Source organism: Cricetulus griseus, chromosome 8 (assembly GCF_003668045.3).
Source record: "Cricetulus griseus strain 17A/GY chromosome 8, alternate assembly CriGri-PICRH-1.0, whole genome shotgun sequence".
Classification (NCBI taxonomy): domain Eukaryota; kingdom Metazoa; phylum Chordata; class Mammalia; order Rodentia; family Cricetidae; genus Cricetulus; species Cricetulus griseus.
In genome coordinates this window covers 14,727,481-14,747,757 of record NC_048601.1, presented here as the reverse complement: position 1 = coordinate 14,747,757, position 20,277 = coordinate 14,727,481, and the positions used below count along the sequence as shown (strand labels likewise).

General features: G+C 45.4%; 1 protein-coding gene across 3 annotated transcripts in view; it reads left to right on the top strand.

The window, feature by feature from the left end:
• Etv6 (ETS variant transcription factor 6) overlaps positions 1 to 20,277 on the top strand; it is a 236,640-nt gene that overhangs the window by 190,743 nt on the left and 25,620 nt on the right. For all 3 annotated transcript variants that reach the window (XM_035448458.1, XM_027429868.2, XM_027429867.2), the window contains exon 4: positions 4,108 to 4,242. In XM_035448458.1, the coding sequence (XP_035304349.1) occupies positions 4,108 to 4,242 (135 nt within the window). The remainder of the gene's footprint in view (positions 1 to 4,107; positions 4,243 to 20,277) is intronic.

Here is a 20,277-nt window from a genome sequence, read left to right as displayed (position 1 = left end):
TCTTGGCAGGGAAAGGGGAGCGAGGAGACTCTAGAGAACAAGAGTCTGAGCCAATCTAAGACATTTCTAGAATCTTTAGGGCCTAATATCCCAAGTTGTTACAGTACACCGCGTTACTTAGTGTTACAGTGTGTGTACAATGTACTGCCTCCTCCACAGTGCTGAGCCAGCCACTTCTCCGAGCAAGCTCCTGGTTTGGAGGAGCCATGTCTGATCCAGCCGTGCCCACACGCAAGGGTCGTAAAATTTAAGTTTTCCTGGCAGAGCCAGGACTCAGGCTTCCATAACTATTAGCCATCTCCCTTAAAGGCATTTGCATGGTCATCTTACTGTTCTTCAGGTCAGCAGCTGACAGACTGCTCCGTGCACCCTGCCTCAGCTTTCTTCTGTGGGAAAGCCGCTCTGCACAGCCCCTCCCCTACCAGCAGTTGGATGAGAAGCTAAAACATCGTGAAGGCAGAGCTCACATCAGCAACACTGGGTTTTGCCAGGTGTGGCAGGATTAGGAGCTGGGAGAGACAGGCCTTGGTTCGCCTTCTTTGTCCTTGTCTCAGAGGGGAATGTAGAACCCCAACCTTCCTCCTCAGTTCCCCAGGTGAGACCGGACTGTCCTGGGCCACTCAGAATAGTAGCTGCTGCCAGCAGTAGCCGGTGCTGAGGAACATCCACTGGTTAGCCTATGCTTGTGTCAGTCTTTGTGTGGGTCACCTCAAGAGACACTCAGTATCCTCCTACACAGTTACTGGAGTCTAGCTGAGGTAACCCGGGCCTGAGGCAACTAAAGGACATGTTTAAGGAGGCAGTTGTGGGATCCCAAGGCACCAGCTAGCCAGTCCACTGTAGAGAAGTGTAACTCCAGGGACCAGCAAGATGGTTAATTGGGTAAGGTCATTCACCATGCAAGCCTGGTGACCTGAGTTGGATTCCTAGAACCGAAGTGAAGGTGGAAGGACAGGACCTACTCTGCAAGGTTGCCCTCTGACCTCCACACCTTAACTGTGACATGCACACACACAACAACAATAAATAAATATCTTTTAAGGAAATAAGAACTCAGGAAAGGAAAGTGGCCTCCTCGTAGCTCTTGTTTTAGCCCCCCCCCCCCCGCCAGCTTGACGAGGTGTGGGCACAGCCTGTTCCAGGTCCTCCAGGATGTTACTGTCATTGAACGTTTATGATGAGCAAGAGAGGCAAGTAGGTGCTACAGTGTGCATTTTGCAGAGACACCCAGGGACTTGCTCAAGGTGACCTGGTACCCAGGCTGACTGCGTCTGCAGTCTGTGCCCCTCGCTGAGGGAATAGCACTGAACACCCTTCACAGACACTAAATTTATATTTCCTGGCCTCCCCTTCCAAAATGGGTACACTAATTGCAGTTTTTTTTTTAATAGTGATCATCAAGAACACATTTCTTTAATGTTTGCGTTTTCTATTCTGCATAATGCCAAAATAAAACATTGATCAAATCCACAAGCTCAAACCCAGTATGGCCATGTAAATTAGGAAGGGTTAGGAAGACATTACACTAAACGGAAAGAAAAAAGTGTTGATTAGGGACTTATTTTTGTGTGAGATTAAAATGTGAATCGTTAAAATAGGACTATATTTTGGGTTCTGCATTCCCTTCTTGTTGGAGCCATAGCAATGGCTCCTGGTTTGGAGTACTGAAACCCTTCCCAGCTCTGAAACCCGGTACCCAGAACGGATTCTACTTTCCCACAGCATTTCCAAAAGTGTGGTCAGAGCTCCTCTCGGTCTGCCCGCCTGTCCAATCTTCAGAAATCCCCTCGAGAATGGCATCTTAGTCTTCATTTCTCCTAATTGTAAATGGTAGCAGTTAGCTGTACGACCAATAACCAAAATTCAAAGAGTGATTAGCAGCTGGGAAGTCCCTTGGGAAAGGCTAGCCACCTACAGAACTTGATTTGGTACAAGGGGGCGGTAGTAGATAGGTTTGCAGGGAGAAGCCACTCCTGGAGTGTTTCCAAGGTTCATGCTCAGTTTGGAAGAAAAAAATAGCAATATCAACAGCCCAAAATACACAGTTAAATTAAGTTGTTAATTAAAGTGTCTTTAAAAATGGCTGAGATGAGAGACAAAGGCCCATTGTTTGGTACAATTGTTGACTGCATATCTCTGTGAGGAAGGGTGTGGGGAGGACAGTGAGGCCTTTGGTGTTTTTTTTTTTTTTTTTAATTAATCACCCATCCTTACAGAGTTCCAAAGCCCCCCCTCCCTCGAATTGTGAACTTGGTTCGAAGCCAGAGAGGGGTGGAACCAGTTTGTGATAGGTTTTTGTTGTTTTGGGGTGCAGGGGTTGGCTAATGACCTACTCAGTAGACACTTCAAATGCCAGGTGTCCAGCACCCACCATTCATTCTCTCCAACACTGACGTGTTGAGATAATTTTGTGGAGCTTGTCGGACCTTGGAGTGATACCTAGATGTATTTTTAAAGAAGGGGCAACTCTATACTGTCCCAGTTCCTTATAGAGAGCGGACACTTCTGACCAACACTAATGAAGTTTGTTATTTTTAGCACCTACAACCCCAGCCTGGGTTCTGAGTGAGTTAGAAAGTTGTATTCTCCTCCCCAGGAGAAGTTTTTGTTGTTGTTGTTGTTGTATGAGATCGGATCTTGCTGTGTGGCCCAGGCTGGCTTCAAATCTCCCATCCTCAGCCTCCTATCATGACATCTAGCTGATAGGTAAAATGTCAATGAAGAGTCTGTGCGGGAAAGTTTTGCACATTTAAAATGTAGCTACCGAAGGATGTCACTTTCTTCAAATAATTCCAAAGTGTAAGTGGAAAGAGATGTTGAAAGGATTTTTCCACAGAAGCAGGACGACACTGAGGCTCAGGGATCATCCTCTGATGGCCTCTCCCGTCAAACAGCAGGTCACATTGCAGCTGCATTTCAGCAGCATGGTGCAGCTTCCTAACCTAATGTAGTTTTTGTGGCCCCTTTGCTCGTACCAAACTAATCCATGAGCCCCCTCTGGAGGATCTATAGTGTTATCCCGTCTGTTGTTGAGATGTTTTTATGTAGGCTGGGTATGTTTACCGTTAGACAGTTTATATTGTTTAGAGGGGAATGGGCAAGGAAGATGGCTCACTGGGTGGAAGTGTGTGTCACACGAGCCTGACAGCTTGCTTGAGTTTGATTCCGGGGACACACAAAGTAGAAGGAAAAGGCAGCTCCAAAAAGTTGTCTTCGGACACATGCATGCATGCTGTGTATGTGCACATGTGTGCCTGGTGCCCACAGAGGTCAAAAGAGTGTCAGATCCCCTGGAACTGTGGTTCCAGATAATTGTGAATTACCACATAGGTGCTGGGAACTGAACCCTGGTCCTTTACAAGAGCAACAAGTGCTCATAACGACTGATCCATCTCTCCATTCCCCAAACTTTTTCTTAGTACATTACTCTTCTTTACTTTCTGTTGTTTTGTTGTTGACAGTGTCTCAGGTAGCCGGTCCTCCTGCCTCTACCTCCCAAGTGCTGGGATCACAGGTGTGCACCACAATGACCTTCTCTCTCTCTCTCTCTCTCTCTCTCTCTCTCTCTCTCTCTCTCTCTCTCTTTAGCATTTAGAAACTACTTTGTTGAGATCTGCTGAACCTAGGAGAGCTATATAAAGTATATAATTTTATCAGTTTGGAAGTAACTGCATACCCATGAGCTCACCTCTGTAATAAACGTAATGTCCATATTCACCACCTCAGAATATTCTGTCATCATCTTTATTAGTATCATTGATATTAGTTTAACTATGAGAACATTTTCCCCACCGTCTACCCACTTAGCAAACTGTGAGTGTACTACCATACAGCATCTGTTACAGCACCCTCTTCCAGCACCACATGGTGCAGACCCATACAAATCCAACTTAAACAAAATCTTATAATAATAATTAAAGAAACAAAACCATGGAGCCCTCACATGTCCGGTCAGGTGCTGTGCCCCATCCCTGTCACAGGTCAGCGGTCTGTTCTATTACCTTACCTCTGTCTGTCTCTCCTTACCTCTGTGGCTGTCACAGCTCCTTCTGTAGCTATTAGCTAAAGCATCTCATCTCTCTGCTTCTTATCCCTTTTTCCCTCCAGGCGATGTGCTGTATGAACTCCTTCAGCATATTCTGAAGCAGAGGAAACCTCGAATTCTCTTCTCGCCTTTCTTCCACCCTGGGAACTCTATCCACACGAAACCAGAGGTCTTGCTGCATCAGAACCACGAAGAAGGTACTGGATGACGCTTCTCTTTGCTTGCTTACGGTTTAGACAAACCAAGGGGTCAAATAGTTAACTGATGGGCTGTTCTTACTGCTGTAAGTTCATTTTTCATTCAGGAAGCATGGATTGAGTGTATACAGTGTGTATACACTGGGGGAGATGCATAATACCGTTAGCTCTCTGGAGTTCACAATCCACAGTGTAAACCCGGATTACAATAATATACACCGGGGTGTAGCATGATGGAAGATGACGCCCAGGTACAGGAAGCACGTTCACCTTATAAAAAGCATGAGTCTAGAGGAGTCCCTGAAGGTTCTGATAAACAGCAAGAATATTCCAGTTAGGTAGGGATAAGGCCTCAGAATAGAGAGCAGTAAGATGACTTAATCGATGAGCCCATTCATCATAAAAATTTTCAACTATATATAATCTATATAGAATAAAATAAATAAAGCCTTGTGGGCCATCTCTCCCCCTGCTTTAGCAGTATGAACGTTTTCCAATATAGAACTAATCCAAGGAGGTTAGCCCGGAACCAAAGTGGAGACTTGAGATTCTGTGGCTGTGGAGAGAAGTGAAGGTAAGGTGTTCCTTGAAGATGTTTGAGCAAGGTGTTCCTAAAAGGTGAGGGAAGGACGAAAACCAGTCTGGGGGAAGTTGGTGTTGGGTAGGGGCTTTCTCTATCTTGCATCAAAGACCGTTTGCTGGAATGAGCTCAATATCATGACTCCTGTCATAGTTGCTGTTCCTCGTGGGACCCACAGGACCAGTAGACATCGCAAGACCATGGCGTGTGGGGTCCTGGTCAAGCAGGTGTTGGGTGTAGGGCTATAAAATGTGACTTTGTTTGCAATGCCACTGAACAGCAGGGTGTGTGATAGCGTTTGAGTAGAATCATATCTCCCAGGGCCATCGAACCCCCACCCCCGCCTCCCAGTGGAGCAAGCAGCCAGTATGCGGATGTGTGAACACTACCCTGTGGGTCTTTTCCACACGTATTTTCTTTAAAACCAATTTCAAGATCCTATTCCTTGGGAAGTTTTGTTGACTAGTGAATCACTCGCAAACACAGGACTGCTGCTTTTCTTTTGCGGTCAGACTGCTAAAATCTTGCGGTTGGTATTCTCTTAATTAGCACTTTACAAAAGACCTAACTCCAGGTGGGGGGCGGAGAGGGGGGCTTGTCTCTCAGCAGGTCCTCTCCAGCATATGAGACAGAGAATAATGCCAGTGTTTCTGGCATGTTCCCACTCTCATCTCCTCTATCCTCCAGTAACCCAGGCTAAATTTAGCAACCGTCCCTTCCCCTCAATTCGGGTTTGATGTTCCTCTGCTCTTCTGGCCTTTCTCATTTCCGGCTTGCATAATGGCCAAGAGCCACTCCAGAGAAGAGGAGGTGGACTCACTGAAGCTTGACAGTAAGGCAGGCATTGTGTTATCAGCCTGGCTCTTCAGACACACGGGATATGGGATGGGTTCCCCCTCCTTTTTTCTCTTACTATTTAAAAATATTTATTTTTTCCTTTGAAATTTCTGCCCCCATTTTCTTCCCAAATATGATTGAAAGCATGTGGTTCCTTCCTACTTGGTCTGATTTGACTCAGAAGTAGATGAGTCTGTGTGTGTGTGTGTGTGTGTGTGTGTGTGTGTGTGTGTGTGTGTGTGAGAGAGAGAGAGAGAGAGAGAGAGAGAGAGAGAGAGAGAGAGAGAGACAGAGAGAGAAAGACAGAGAGAGAGAGAGTGTGTGTGAGAGAGAGAGACAGAGAGACAGAGAGAGAGAGTGTGTGTGTGTGTGAGAGAGAGAGAGTGTGTGTGTGTGAGAGAGAGAGAGAGAGTGTGTGTGTGTGTGTGTGTGTGTGTGTGTGTGTGTTGTTTCTTCTTCTCCCTCTTCCTCCTCCACCTCCTCCTCTTTTTCTTCTTCCTTTTTCTATGCAGGGACTAACCTTTCGTAGAGAAAGCTAGCCAACTCTGAGAGCTACCCTCACACCAAGGAAACGGAGGTGGGGCCCATCATGTGCCCCAGAAAGCTGTGCACCCACACGCTGAGATGCCAGTGGTGAACTCAGCCACAAAGAGAACAGAGCTGATGAGGCCAAGGTCAAGGGCAGGTAGCACCATCTCTACCAGATGGTGTTAACAGAAAGAGCCATTTGAGACACAAGGATGGGGCCTGGAGAGATAGCTCAGAGGTTAAGAGCACTGTCTGCTCTTCCAGGGGTCCTGAGTTCAATTCCCAGCAACTACATGGTGGCTCACAACCATCTGTAATGAGATCTAGTACCCTCTTCTGGCCTGCAGGCATCCATGCGGACAGAACACTGTATACATAATAAATAAATAAATCTTTAAAAAGAGAGAGAGAGAGACACAGGGATGACAGGAAGAAACTACCTCCTGTTTTATACTTTCAGAATGGTGGCTTGCCCTCTCCACCTCCAGCCTCTTCCATTCTTCTCCAGAAAAATAAACAAAAACAAAACAAAAAAAACCAAGCTCAGGCTCAGCACACAATGTCTCAAGTATTAAAACACTGCTGTTTGTAAAGGCACTAGATCGGTTAATGGCAGGTGAGTCTATATCGATATTTGCCAAAATATAGGGAGATCTGGCCCAAAAGAAAAATTTCTGTAAGATGAAATTACACATACAAAATTTTATACCCAGTTACAGATACACAAAAGTATGTTGGTCCAAGACTACTTATGCTTGCTGCTGTCTTGGCTTGAGTGTGTATTTGTGGTTAAAAGCTGGGATCAGAAGTGGTTTGCATTTCAGGTTTTACAATATTTACATATATATATATATATATATATATATATATATATATGATATCTCAAAGCTACCCATGAAATTCATTTGTTTTGTATATGCCTTATATACACTGTCTAAAGATGATTTTTATAAAGTTTTAATTTACTACACATGTCCAACCTACCTATGTTTTGAATGTGACCCACCACCCAAGGTCAAGTGTGAGATTTGACATGTGTGACAACCAGTGGACCTTCAGGGCTTCAGACCTTAGAGAACTTCAGAGCTCAGATTTGGAGTGAGAGATGCTAAGAGTGGATATGGATGGCAGGCCAGAAAGAGGCGGAGCCCTGCAGTGTCTGCCTCAACCAGAGCCCCCTCTGTGGCTAAGCATCCCGATACTGAGAGCGCACAAAAAGCATAAGCACAATGCCGCATCCACCCCTGTGACCTCACTTCACCCCAGCCACTTCAGATCCTGATCATTCACAATGGGAGCTGAGATCGCAGAACAAATTTGCCTCATTTGGTCTTTCAGTAGCAACTGTATGGCAGTGCCAGCCTGGGATTGGCTTAGGGCTTCCCCTCCTGTCCTAGACAGGATGGTAACCACACAGATGCAAACAGTCTCCACAATATACCTTCTGAAATCCTGTCAAGCCTTGAGCAGAGCAGTCATCTAGAACACTGTTTTCACTCCCTTTATTTATTAGTTATGGAAGAAGATGATGAAATATTACTGGATTGAGTGGACAGTGTCTCTCTCATTACTGAGAGACTTGGGGTAAAGACACAAGACTCCACTAATGAGTAAGCCAGGGCAGCAGGCATAAACCAGAACCATGCCAGGTAGGGAGGGGTATGTGTGGGTGTGTGTGTGTGTGTGTGTGTGTGTGTGTGTGTGTGTGTGTGTGTGTGTGTATGTGTGTGTGTTGTGTGTTGTGTGTGTATTTAAAGAACAGGATCTGGAAGTCAGGAAAGCGGGACTCAAATCCCCAGTTCTGCCAGAACAAAATAGGTCAGGATTCTCATTTCTTGGACACCCCATTTCCCTGTTGTGACAAGAAAGTTAGATTAGATGGTTCTAAAGGCCCCTTACAGCTTTCAAATCCTCACAGAGCCAAGCATTATAGAGATGAGCAAGACACAGTCTTCACCCTCAGGGTCTTAGGGGGTTAAGACATGGGAAGCCAGAACAGAGTCCCACTTGGTACTACCGAGGAACAGAAAACCCTGCTGCTCTCAGTTGTATCACTTTGTCCAGAACGTCTGGCAGCATGGAGAATAGCCTCATTCACTTTTGTAAAATGTACAGTTTCAGAAGATTCCTGTGCTGTGACTGTCATGACTCGAAGCACGTAAATTCGATAATAGGTAGGCGTTTGTATAGAAGGCAGACAACAGAATCGATGATGCTGGCACTTGTGTAAGAACCAGGAGACAAAAAGCATCTTCAGACAATTTGGGCCAGCAAATAACCATAAAATAAATCTATCTTGTTACATTCAATTATGATGGCAGCTCATTTTAAGGCTGTATTTTCCAAAAGCAGCCCCTTTAACATCCCATAGAGCTAAAAGTAACAGATTGCCACTCTTTCCAAAGAAAGGCTCTGTCCCCAACATGTACGTCCCCCTAAGAGCTCCTTAAGTCATATTAAAATAAGCTGCCGGTCTGGGCTGAAATCCAAGTGGGGCTGGCTCTGCAGAGTGACATGAGGACTGGTCAGATACAGTCTGTAGGGAGAAGGAAGATGTGTGTTTCTCTAATGTTCTCTCTCCATCTCCCTGCCCCCTCATCATTTAAACTCTTCAGTTTCACCCTTTCCTGAGATAGTGAGAGGTAGAGGAAGTTTTTAATCATACCATTTGAGTATGTCCCACACACACACTCAACACGCAAGCGCACACACACACATTGCTCATTGTTTCTGTGGTGGTGAGCAAAGTGTTTGAGGGAAGATGCTCTCATGGCAGCTTTTTGTCACAAGGTGCATGTGGAATTCTCAAGTCATGCTGAGAATTTCCACACATCAAAACACTGTCTCATTTTCCCTAGCAGCTAGCACATGGGAACAGCCCAGAACTTAGAGGACAGTTGTCTCTTTTTTGAGGGGACAAAAGGGTGGGGTGCATTCCGATTAGGCCCACTGAAGTTTCATTTGTCTATTCTCTTTCTTTGGGGGGGGCATTACTCCTCCCATTACTCCTTCCATCAGGACTGCTTTGGGATAATACACAATTTCAATGAGATAGTTACAGATGAGGTTTATGACATTTTTTTTTATTGAGCCCTGCCATGTGTCAGCCCTCCTGAGTACTTAAATGTTCAAATCATCTAATCTTCACAACCATCCTAAAAACAAGTGACATTATCCTAAATTAGCAGATTAGGAAATAGAGATTAAAGGCAGTTAGGTAATATGCTCCCAAACCAAGTGGCAAAATAGAGATTTGTGTGCATGCCTGTGTGCGTGCGTGCGTGCGTGCGTGCGTGCGTGCGTGCGTGCGTGCGTGCGTGCGTGCGTGCGTGCGTGCGTGCGTGCGTGTGTGTGTGTGTGTGTGTGTGTAGGGCAGTGGTTGATGTGTGCTGTCTTCTTTTACCACTCTACATTAGATACGAGGCAGAGTGTCTCACTGGACCCAGAGCTCACCAGTTCCACTAGCTTGCTTCAGGTTCCCCCCTGCACAGAAAGGATCGCCTGTCTCTGCCTGGGATTACAGGTGGGCTACCACACCCACCCAGCGTTTCTCCGGGTGCTGCAGGTCTGAACTGTGGTCCTCACACTTACATGGCAAGCATATTTCACTTGCTGAGCCATCTCTCCCGACACACAAAGCTAAGATTTAAATCCAGGTGAGGCCCACAATAGACCAGAATGTTCTTCTCATGTTTTTTGTAAGTTTTCAGTGTTTGTGCATCCTGAATGGGGGAGGGGGGAGTTGAAAAACTGAGCCAGTTTCATAGAGATTAAGATACTAAGGCAATTTCAGAACCCAACTAGGGTACAGTGGATCAGGTGACCCTTTGCTTTGCACTGTAAAATGTAAACAACAAAAATTGTCAGGCCCCCAAATAGGTCTTTTAGTTCATGACCTATTTTACTTTTCTGAATCAGGGTCTATGTAGCCCAAGCTGGTCTCTAACTCACTCTGAAGTCAAGTATTACATCAAACTTGGGTTTTCCCTACCTCTTCCTCTCCAGAGTTGGGATGATAGGACATTTCTGTGTTCTGTTTCATGTGGTACTGGAGGATGGAGCCCAGAGCCTCATGCCGACCTGGCAAGCACTCTGCCAGCTGAGCTACATGGCAACCCTAGTTGGTGATTACAGAAAACTTGTTCAGAATTGGATGGAATAAACCTTCTGGATGGTTGGCTTTCTCAGCATGAGTAAGACCTTCCAGCCTGTGCAATGGGCAGGGTCTCAATCAGATGCTGGGCACTGATAGTGGAAGCTGGCACCCCCGTGCAGCCCCCTGGAAAGCCAGCCCTTCCTTACAGTGGCTGTAGAGGTACCGCAGACAGGAAACTTTTGTCTGCCGAGGCCATGACCTCTTACTGATTGTAAGAAACTCACTCCGATTCTCTAGTCTTACTGGAATAGTGTTGATAAATGAAGTGTCAAAGAGGCCACCAGCTAGGCTGTGACATCAATACATGATGCAAGAGAGCATCATGGATATGTGGCAGGCCACGTAAGTTCAAGGGCATTCCATCTCCACAGTTTACCTGCTCTGTGTCTCAGTGCAAGTTAGTTCCTCCATGTGTCAAAGAGGGAAAACACAGTGCCTGCCTCATACAATGTAAGAAAGAAATTAATTAGAGTGAGAACTGCCCTTGGAAAAGCCCCTGTCAGCAGGCACCCAGTAAATGTCATCCGCTGTTGTTATTTGGTGTATCTTCCCATCACTTAGTTGAGTTTTTTATCATTCTTTTCCTGTAAATTCTTTTGGGGGAGTGCAGGGGTAGTGTTTCTTTGTGTAACAGCCCTGGCTGTCCTGGAACTTGCTTTGTAGGCCAAGCTGGCCTCAAACTCACAGAGATCTGCCTGCCTCTGCCACTGCCTCCCAAGTGCTGGGATTAAAGGCATGCTTTTTCTTGTCAATTCTTAATTGTGATAAAAAATGTGTATAAGCCTTACAGCCTGGCCCATGTTTAAGCATACTTGAATGGGGTTGAGCACCTCCACGTCGGTGGAAATGGTCCTTTTTGTTTTTTTAATTCCAGGTTTCTTAGCTCATCCCACACACAGTAAAAGCCTATCCCCTCCCCTGTAACACCTCTCTGTGCTAACTAGGCACCACCTCCATCACAGTTGCCGTAGGGACAGTGTCAGTCTTCATTGTCTGTAGAACATCATCTGTTTGGCAGTGAGCACTCTTGTTGCCTCCTGGAACCAGGGGCTTGCTACACACTCCATGTAGAACTTTTCTGTGGGTCTTCTGTCTGTCTCCTCTCACCGCTCTCCACTCTGTAGTTCTAAAAGCTGGCAGCAGGTCATGAGAGGTTCCAGGAGACTAAGAGCAGACCCAGGTCTCCACTTCCTGTTCCTACCTGAAGGAAGAGTAAATGGAAGCAAAGACCCTTCCTTCCTATTTCAGGGTAAGGGTCAACATGTCCTTGTTCTTTCTGACCTCCGTTCACTCACAGCAAAGGAAGACACTGGACAGTTCAGATGGTCTCTTTTCATCTCTCGCCAGCCCTCAGTCTTCATCCTCTCTCTGCTGTGGTCTGGAGACTGCATTTAGCTCTGGGATGACTCTCTTCAGCCAAGAGATTCTTGGGCGGGAGATTCCTGTATGCATGAGTAACTCCAGAGATAGACAGGAAGTCTCCAAGAAACTTAGAGGAAAGCTAGACAGTCCCTTTGTGACCAGGAACTGGGGTCAGTAGATTTCATCTCTAAAGGACATTTTCTCCTGAGAGGCTACTGATAGGCTGTCCCCCACTCCAAGACTCTTCTTTGTCTTTGTCTGCTTTTGCCTTGTGACTTTGCTGCTCTGACTCCAGTCTCTGATAGTCGTTACAGGCACAGGCTTAACTCCCACAGGTCTAATTGGCTCATTTCAAATTCTGTCTGTAGATTCTTTTTATTTCTTAAAACAGAGTCTCATGTAGCCCAAGCTACCCCCAGACTCCTTATGTAGCCAAGGATTGCCTTGGACACAGGTATTCATCTCCATACCTGGTTTATGTAATGTTGGGGATCAAGTCCGGGGCTGGGTGCATGCTGGGCAAGCACTCTACCCACTAAACTCCATCCAAGCCCCCTTGATTTTTTTGAAGAATTATTTTTATTTTATACATACAAGTGTTTTTGCTTGCATGTATGCATATGCATGTACCCAGTGCCTGCAAAGATTCCCTCAGAACTGGAGTTACAAATGGTGTGATCCACAGTGTGGGTGCTGGGAACTGAACACTAGTCTGCAAAAGTAGCAAGTGCTCTGAACCTCTGAGCCAGCTGTCACCCGACTCCCACACCCTAATATCTTAAATCACTTCTTTCGGCTGCCGTGTTGAAACTGAGAGACCTCTCTGTGGTGTCACTGACTATGTCTGAAGATGTGTAGATGCTCTGTGCTGGTCCGCTGGAGGAGCTAACCCACTTGCGGACAGTGTCTGCCTGCCTGAAGGAAGGAAGGTGAATGAATCATTTGTTTCTTTTCAGCCCATTTATCAAATGCTTATAAAATTCTAGAATTACTGTTTATTTGATTACATACTCCAACCCACTTCTTAGGCCCTGAAAGGGAATTCAGTTGAGATGCCAGTTTAAAGGTCAGTAGATGGTCTCCTACCAAGTAGAAGTTGAGCCTTGAAGAAAAACGAGTAGAGGACAGGGAAGTGCAGCATTTTGCTAGACTGCCCTAACAAACACCACAAACTAAACAGCTGCAAATACAGCGCTTTAGTGTACCCTATTCCAGAAGCCAGAAGCCCATGGTCAGGGTTGGTTTCCTTGAGGGCTAAGAGGAAGGACATGGTCCAAAACTCAGTCTTAGCTACAGATGACTAGGTTGGCAATTAATCAATAGTGGTGCTTGTCTTGGAGGTCCTGCCTTGCTCTTCACTTAACATTCTTCCCGTGTGCATATACCCATTCCCACAATCTCCTTTTTATAAGGGCACCAGTCATATTGATTGATAAAGTATTCTAGTTTCCCCTTTGTTACTGTGACAGGCACCATGACCAAAAAAACCACTAGGACTAGAGAGATGGCTCAAGGGTTAAGAAAAACACTTGGCAGCCAGTCATGGTGGCACACGCCTTTAATCCCAGCACCTGGGATGCAGAGGTAGGAGGACCTCTGTGAGTTTGAGGCCAACCTGGTCTAGAAAGTGAGTTCCAGAACAGTCAAGGCTATTATACAGAGAAACACTGTCTCCAAAACCAAAAGGAGGAGGAAGAAGAGTACTTGCTATTCTTCCAGAGGACCCAGGTTCAGTTCCCAGCATCCATGAGGCAGGTAGCAACGGTCTGTGACTCTAGTTCCAGAGGATCCGATTCCGCCTTCCGGCCTCCAGAGGCACAGGCATGCATGCAAACAAGGGGCAGTGGCGTGTAGCCTTTTCCACCAGGCAGGACTGTGGAGCCTCTGTCATGCAGCTCACCAGCTTTTCTGAGTTAGGACTCAGAGGAGTGTAACCTCTTCTTTTACCTTCCCTTATACCTTTTTCCGTTACTGACCAAGAGCTATGCGTGTTTTCCCTGGCATTCTGAAAGTTTTCACTCTTTTTTTTCTGAAGCCACTCTTCTTTTGCCACATGACTGCTTGCTGACCTCCCTTGCTGATGACAGATTTCCTTCTCTTCTCCATTCCCCTGCTCCTGGTAGCCGCCAAGATTTACAGCTAAGCTTGCCCTGTCGTTTTTACTAAATTCATCCTCATGTTTCCTTTCACAAAAAGAAGAAGCACTGGAGGAATGTTTCTTGCTGGCTCTCTCCCAGGCTCATGCTTAGCTAGCTTTCTTATCCAGCCCAGAATCACCTGTCCAGGGACTGGTGTTTGCCCACAGTGGGCTGAGCCCTCCTGTCACAATCAAGACATTCCTCCATAGACATGCCCTGCTGTAATCTTTGCAACCCCTCAATTGCAGCTCTGTCAGGTGACTCTGGATTTTGTCAAGGTCACTGGGGCATAAAATAGTTTCCTCTTAACTAATTATGCCTTTAAGGATCTTCTTTCCAAATAAGGCCACCTTCTGAGATCCTGGAACTTGGGATATAGGAATTTTGGAGTGGGAGGGCAGAGTTAAACAACCCCATAGTGGGACTAAGACAATATGAGGTTGTGTGTGAAATGTACTTTAAATTCCATCTCAGGGCCTTTAACTGGAGCCTTTAACTTTTGTTTAGCTCTTTATATCATTCATATAGTTGTTGGTCATCTTTTCAAGACTACTGAGGTGTGGTCCCCTCTGGAACCCTGTGAAACACAAGTGGCCTGAGACTGATGATTCTCTTAACTAACTTCTCTGAGCCTGGGGATGACATGGGGTGACATGTGATGCTGACATGTGGCGTATGAACGTGAGATGTTTGCCATAACGTTCTTAGACTTACTCCTTGTTTATAATGTGACTGAAGTCACATTATATTTGATTCCGGAATTTGGATGAGTTCAAGTAGAGATGAGAGTACAACAGAATCAGGAATTCAAGGTCATTGTTTTCTATGTAATGAGTTCAAGGACAGCCTGATCTACATGAGACTCTATATTAGTTACTTTTCTCATTGCTATGACAAGATGCCAGACAAAAACAGCTTAAAGGGAATGTCTGTTTTGGCTCACAGTTTGAAGGTACAGTCCATCATTGGCAGGAGGGTGATGCAGCCAGTCACATTGTATCCACAGCAGAGAGACACTAATGCTCGGCTTGCTTCTCCATTTCATTAAGTCTGTAATCCTAGCCCATAGGATGGAGCCCCGCCCCCCCAGTCAGGGCCTTCCCAATTCCCTTAAACCTTCCTGAGAACACCCTTAAACACACCCAGAAGTGGGTTTCCATGGTGATTACAAACCCCATCAAGTTGACAGTTACAGACCCTGTCTCAAACACACGTGGCGGTGGGGGGGGGTGACTTTTCTAGTAAGAGATACGAAAGAGAGTAAGACCTCCTCTTAGTCTCATCTAAAGTCCTGCTGTATTTGTTTGGTTCAAGGAATGGGATCCCCCGTGTCGAAAGACATTTATAAAGACCAAGCTCTGGGCTCACAAAGCATGCTGGTAGCCAGCATGAATATTCCGCACCAGGCTCTGGGCCTTTTCCTCCCATGCCTGAGTGCCTTGACCCATTATGTGTAGCGCCCCCCCCCCCCCCCCGACTTCCCTCCCTTGTCAAGACCTTCAGAACCAGGGTGGTATGGACGGTCTCCCAGTTTTCCAGTTGAGCAACTTAAGCACAAACCCAGACATCAAGGCCAAACCCAAAAAAAAAAAAAAAAAAAAAAAAAGCCTTAGATAGAAGCCTTCTACATCTGAGGGATTCCATGCACCCACTGTCCGAGCAGAACATTTCCTGTGTCCGGAGCTCCTCTGCCTGCCGGCTCTGGTCTCTTAAGTTTCCACACTCGGCTGCCAACTCATAATAGCAGAGCAACAGGCAGCAGGGCAGGAACATCAGAGCCCACTTTGTACGTGGGTGCAGGCTTTGTACATTGACACAAAGCTTGGAAGGGTCTTGTTGCAGGCCTTTCAGCCTTGATGGTGGCTCCTGTGCCCAGACCACTAGGAGCCTGGAATTAAATACCCTCAGATCCACTTGTCTGCCATTAATGTTATCAGCTTCATCAAGGGCTTCCTCTTGTAGCGGTGTCTGCAGAGAAATAAACAAATGAACCCCCCTCCCCGCCCATCTCATTCCCGCCCAGGATCCCAAGCCTCAAGTGCAGTCTGAGTTGAATTATCCGGAGCACTGTCTCCCTCCTTCATTGTTGCCGAAGATCTGGGCAAGAACAGAGTGGATTCTCTCCAGGGCATTATATCAGTTCCCCCTTTCCCCTTGGCATCAAAGTGCTTCCACTCACAGCCCCCCTGACTTCCTAAGGCTTGCCCCAACTGCACACCCACCCCCCAGCCTGGAAGCAGGACATCAAAGAGCGCCTGCAGGTAACCAGATTATTGACCAACGCATGTTGTCTGTTTTGTAATTTAGAGGACGGGAAATGGATTCCAGAAATGGGACATTTTTTTCCTAGTACACGGTCTCCATGATCTTCGAGTCTTATTAATCCTTAATAATCTCTTAAGTAAAGAGAGCCATCTTTTAAGCAAAATTAAAAAAAATTAGAAAAATATTTGAAATTCAGAATGAAACTGCCCTAAATAGTTACTTTCCAGTAATCAGTCACACTCTGAGAAATGCCAAGGAGCCACAATAAGTTTGTCTTTATGGATGGCAGAATTCAGGACCTTGTTAGCTGTAAAGAGAATTTTCCTTGTCATCAAAAGATCACTTCTGTCATAAGATTATTAAATCTTAAACATTAAGATTTAATTAGACATAAGGTAACAACACATTGAGTCAGTGCCCTAGAAGTAAAATGAGGCAAATGGTTAGTGCCATTTCCAACCATTATTTGTCAGGACTTCAAAAAGAAACATTTAGATGGACATAGTATCTCATGCCTACAATCCTAGCACTTGCAAGGCTGAAGCAAGAGGTTTGCTTTGAATTTGAACTGCTACAGAGTGAGACCCTATCTCTTAAGAAAACAAAGAACCAGGTGATGGTGGCACCCGCCTTCAATCCCAGCACTTTCGAGCAAGAGGCATGAGGATCTCTGAGTTCAAGGCCAGCCTGTACTACAGAGGGAGTTTCAGGACAGCCAGGGCTACATAGAAAAACCCTGTCTCAATGGAAGGAAAGAAGGAAGAAGGGAGGGATGGAGGGAGGGAAGAAGGAAGGAAGGAAGGAAGGAAGGAAGGAAGGAAGGAAGGAAGGAAGGAAGGAAGGAAAAGAATGACACTTTTGTAATAGAAACTATCAAACCCCTCTAGAGAAGCAGAGAGGAGGGACCCCATAAGGAAGCAGCATGACCCACAGCCACTGTCAAGAATTCGTCACCACCAGGCTGCCCCCCCCCATACCTCACTGGTCTCGTCTTCGCCTCCCAGTGTATCATGTCATCTATAAAAAAATACTTCTGGACGGGCCTAAGAAGATAAAGGGCACTTATGAAATCAGAAGCACAGAGCCCAGTGCTTCAGTCCAACCCCCCCAGTAGCTCCTCTGCACACCCTATCAGTGATCACCAGCTGGAAAATGCTGTATACAGTGTGAAGCAAAGTCTGGGAATGGGCCTCAAGATTTCGAGTAGTCGGTGGGTCTCCCCAGCCCCCTCTTTAAAGCAGGTAGTTGTACTGGAACGACCGCATAATACCTGTTGTCTGGCTTTGACTGTCCTTGGTAAGAGGCTTGGATCCAAAGTTTAGATTTGGGTTGTTTTGTTTGTTTGTTTGTTTTTCTGGATTTTGGAGTGGTTTACTTCCAGTGAGGCAGGTTGGTAATAAGACCCAAGACTAAACATGAAATCTGTTTGTATTTCATGCATACACTATACTACACATGTTGCCTGAAAGGAAATTTGACAGATATTTTTCAGGTATTGTTGACGAAAAAAATTTCAATGATGTGGCATTTTCGGGGGGAGGGAGGAGTACTTTATAGACAAACTCAGCAAGTTTCAGATTCTGGGGGTTTAGATGAAGAACTCTTGTGCTTACTCTGATCTTCCTCCCACCGCCCCCACACTGCCTTCAGGAGTCATACCCACACACACCACTGATTTTTGAGACAAGGTCAACCTTAAGTTCACTGTATAGTCCAAGCTGGCCTTAAACTCCTGGCAGTCCGCCTGCCTCAGCCTCCCAAGAGCTAAAATTATGGGCATACACCTTCACACCCAGCACAGACTGTCTTTTCTTAGGACTTCCAGGGGTTTGCTGTCAAGTTCCTGAGTATGACTTCTGTTGTCTATAACCAGCTTGCGTTTGCTGAGCTTCTGGAATTTTCTAGTTTGTTGTTGATATTATGACTTCTGTCACTTAAATTTGGCCATTATCTTTTCCCCTTTCTCTCCTACTCATTCTTTCTACTCTCTAGGTGTATTTTACTAGTTGACGTTGTGATTTGTGTTTAATTTTATTAAGTTTCTAATGTTTTTCGTTTCACCTCTGGTATGCTATTAAGTCTGTCCAATCTACTCTTAGATCTCATATAGTGTACTTTTTGACTCTAGAATCTTCCTTTTTGTTTCTGCTTTCTGTTTTGACAGTTCCTGTGTGTCCTTACTCATTGTGACTATGATGTCCCTGTATTAAAGTCTCTTTAGCTAATCCCATCAGAGTCACAGAATCTGTTTCTGTTGGCGACTTTTTAATAATAGATCCCATCTTCTATGTCTAGAAAACTTGTGTTGGTACTGTTGATAGCACATTGTAGAGACTTTGGGTTTCGTTATATTCCTCTGAAGAGTATGGACTCTTATTCTTGCAGGCAGTTATTAGCGACTCACTTCTAGTGCGTGGAGGCTAATTTACATTTCATTGTGGCAAATCTGTCTCAGATTTGCCTTTAGCCCTCAGCAAGGTCCCTTTGCACTGTAACACGGGATTTACTGCACTAACACATGGCCATGCTGGGGTAATGGACAGCCTGGGGTGTTGACAGAACCTTTTAACTTAATGAGACTCCAACTCTGACCTGCTTCTCCACTCCAGTGGCCAGGAACTGAGACTTCTCATGATATTCATCTACATACACAACACTGCTGTTGACTCTCCCCTGTGTGTGTATCGTTCTGGAGTCAGACAAGAATCTGAGCTGACATTAGCGTGCTGGATTAGTAGTTCTTCTCTCTGGTACTCTGCCCTCGATGAGGCTTCACTTGTATCCTGACAGCTCATATGACTTTCTGTTCATCCTGAGACTTCCTTGTGCTGCACTGATGAGGTTACTCTTGAGGGAAAGCTGTATAAACAATGTCTTGCTCTATAAAGGTCCCATCTTTTAAGAATAAAGCCCCTCGTGGTTTTTTTTTTTTTTTAACTGTATTGTATCCAGTTTCTATAAAGCCTGATTATAGGAGATTTGGTCTGAGTGAGCCACTGCCATTCTTGGTGTTAGTGGAGCTCCTCTTTCTCTTGCCAGATGAATGGTGGCAGAGTTTAAATCCTTTACTGCCCCTTTCATATCTGACCAGATTGGCTGCATACCAACGCTCAACAAAATATTGAGCTGTCTCTGATTCCTTTTTCCAGTTGATTAGTACTCTATGATATAGTGATCTAGATTATTAAACAAGTATCCTATGACATTTGTCCCATTTAATAAGTTTTTTTAATTCATGGCATCAGATCATACGGTAGTCATGAAACAGATACTTTCCCTTCCTGTGAGTTTTGTATGCCATATTCAGTATTTCTTTTTTGAAAGATTTTAATGTATTTATATTATGTATGAGTGTTCTGCATGTATACCTGCATGCCAGAAGAAGGCATCACATCTTAATTACAGATGGCTGTGAGCCACCATGTGGATGCTGGGAATTGAACTCAGGACCTCTGGAAGAGCAGCCAGTGCATTTAACTGCTGAGTCATCTCTCCAGACCCACATTCAATATTTCTTTTGTCCACTCCCTCATGTGATTAGGGAGATGTAGTAGAATTTTTAAAAGAAAGAGAAAAAAAAAAAAAACTCCATTTTCATGCTAACTCAGTATAAGCCGTGAGGGAACTCTACCTCTTTCTCTTACTGCTGACCCTGGTAGAAGCCCATTTCCCGGTATCTTCAGGTTCTTCATATAGACAAAGGTGCTATCTTTGACATTGATTTGACACTTAGGACTCTGGGTAACTCTGTGACCAGAGTAGGGATCAGCAAAAGTGCTCGTTCTTCTACTGAGACTGCCCCAGGAACACATGTGCCCAGAGCACCCCTTGTGGATAGGCGTGAGCTCATACGTTATTATGGGCAGACACCTGGTCTAAGCTTTAGAAGAGAACCCAGATCACCTGTGAGCGGGTCTCTCCTTGGCCCAGCCCCACGACTACGTTAGTTCTAGAGCTGTGTACACTTCCAGTGTTGCCCTCAGCAGCGTGTGAATTCAGGTTCAGTGGAGAGCATGTGTATCCATCCTTCCTGCTTGCCTCTGCTAACTCTGAGCCCATGTAAGATCCGCACACTCAGGGACATGCTCCTAAAAGCTCTCCCAAGTACACAGCACCATCACACAATCAACAGTAGTTGTCGCTGTTGAGAGCAGGTTTCTGTATGATTT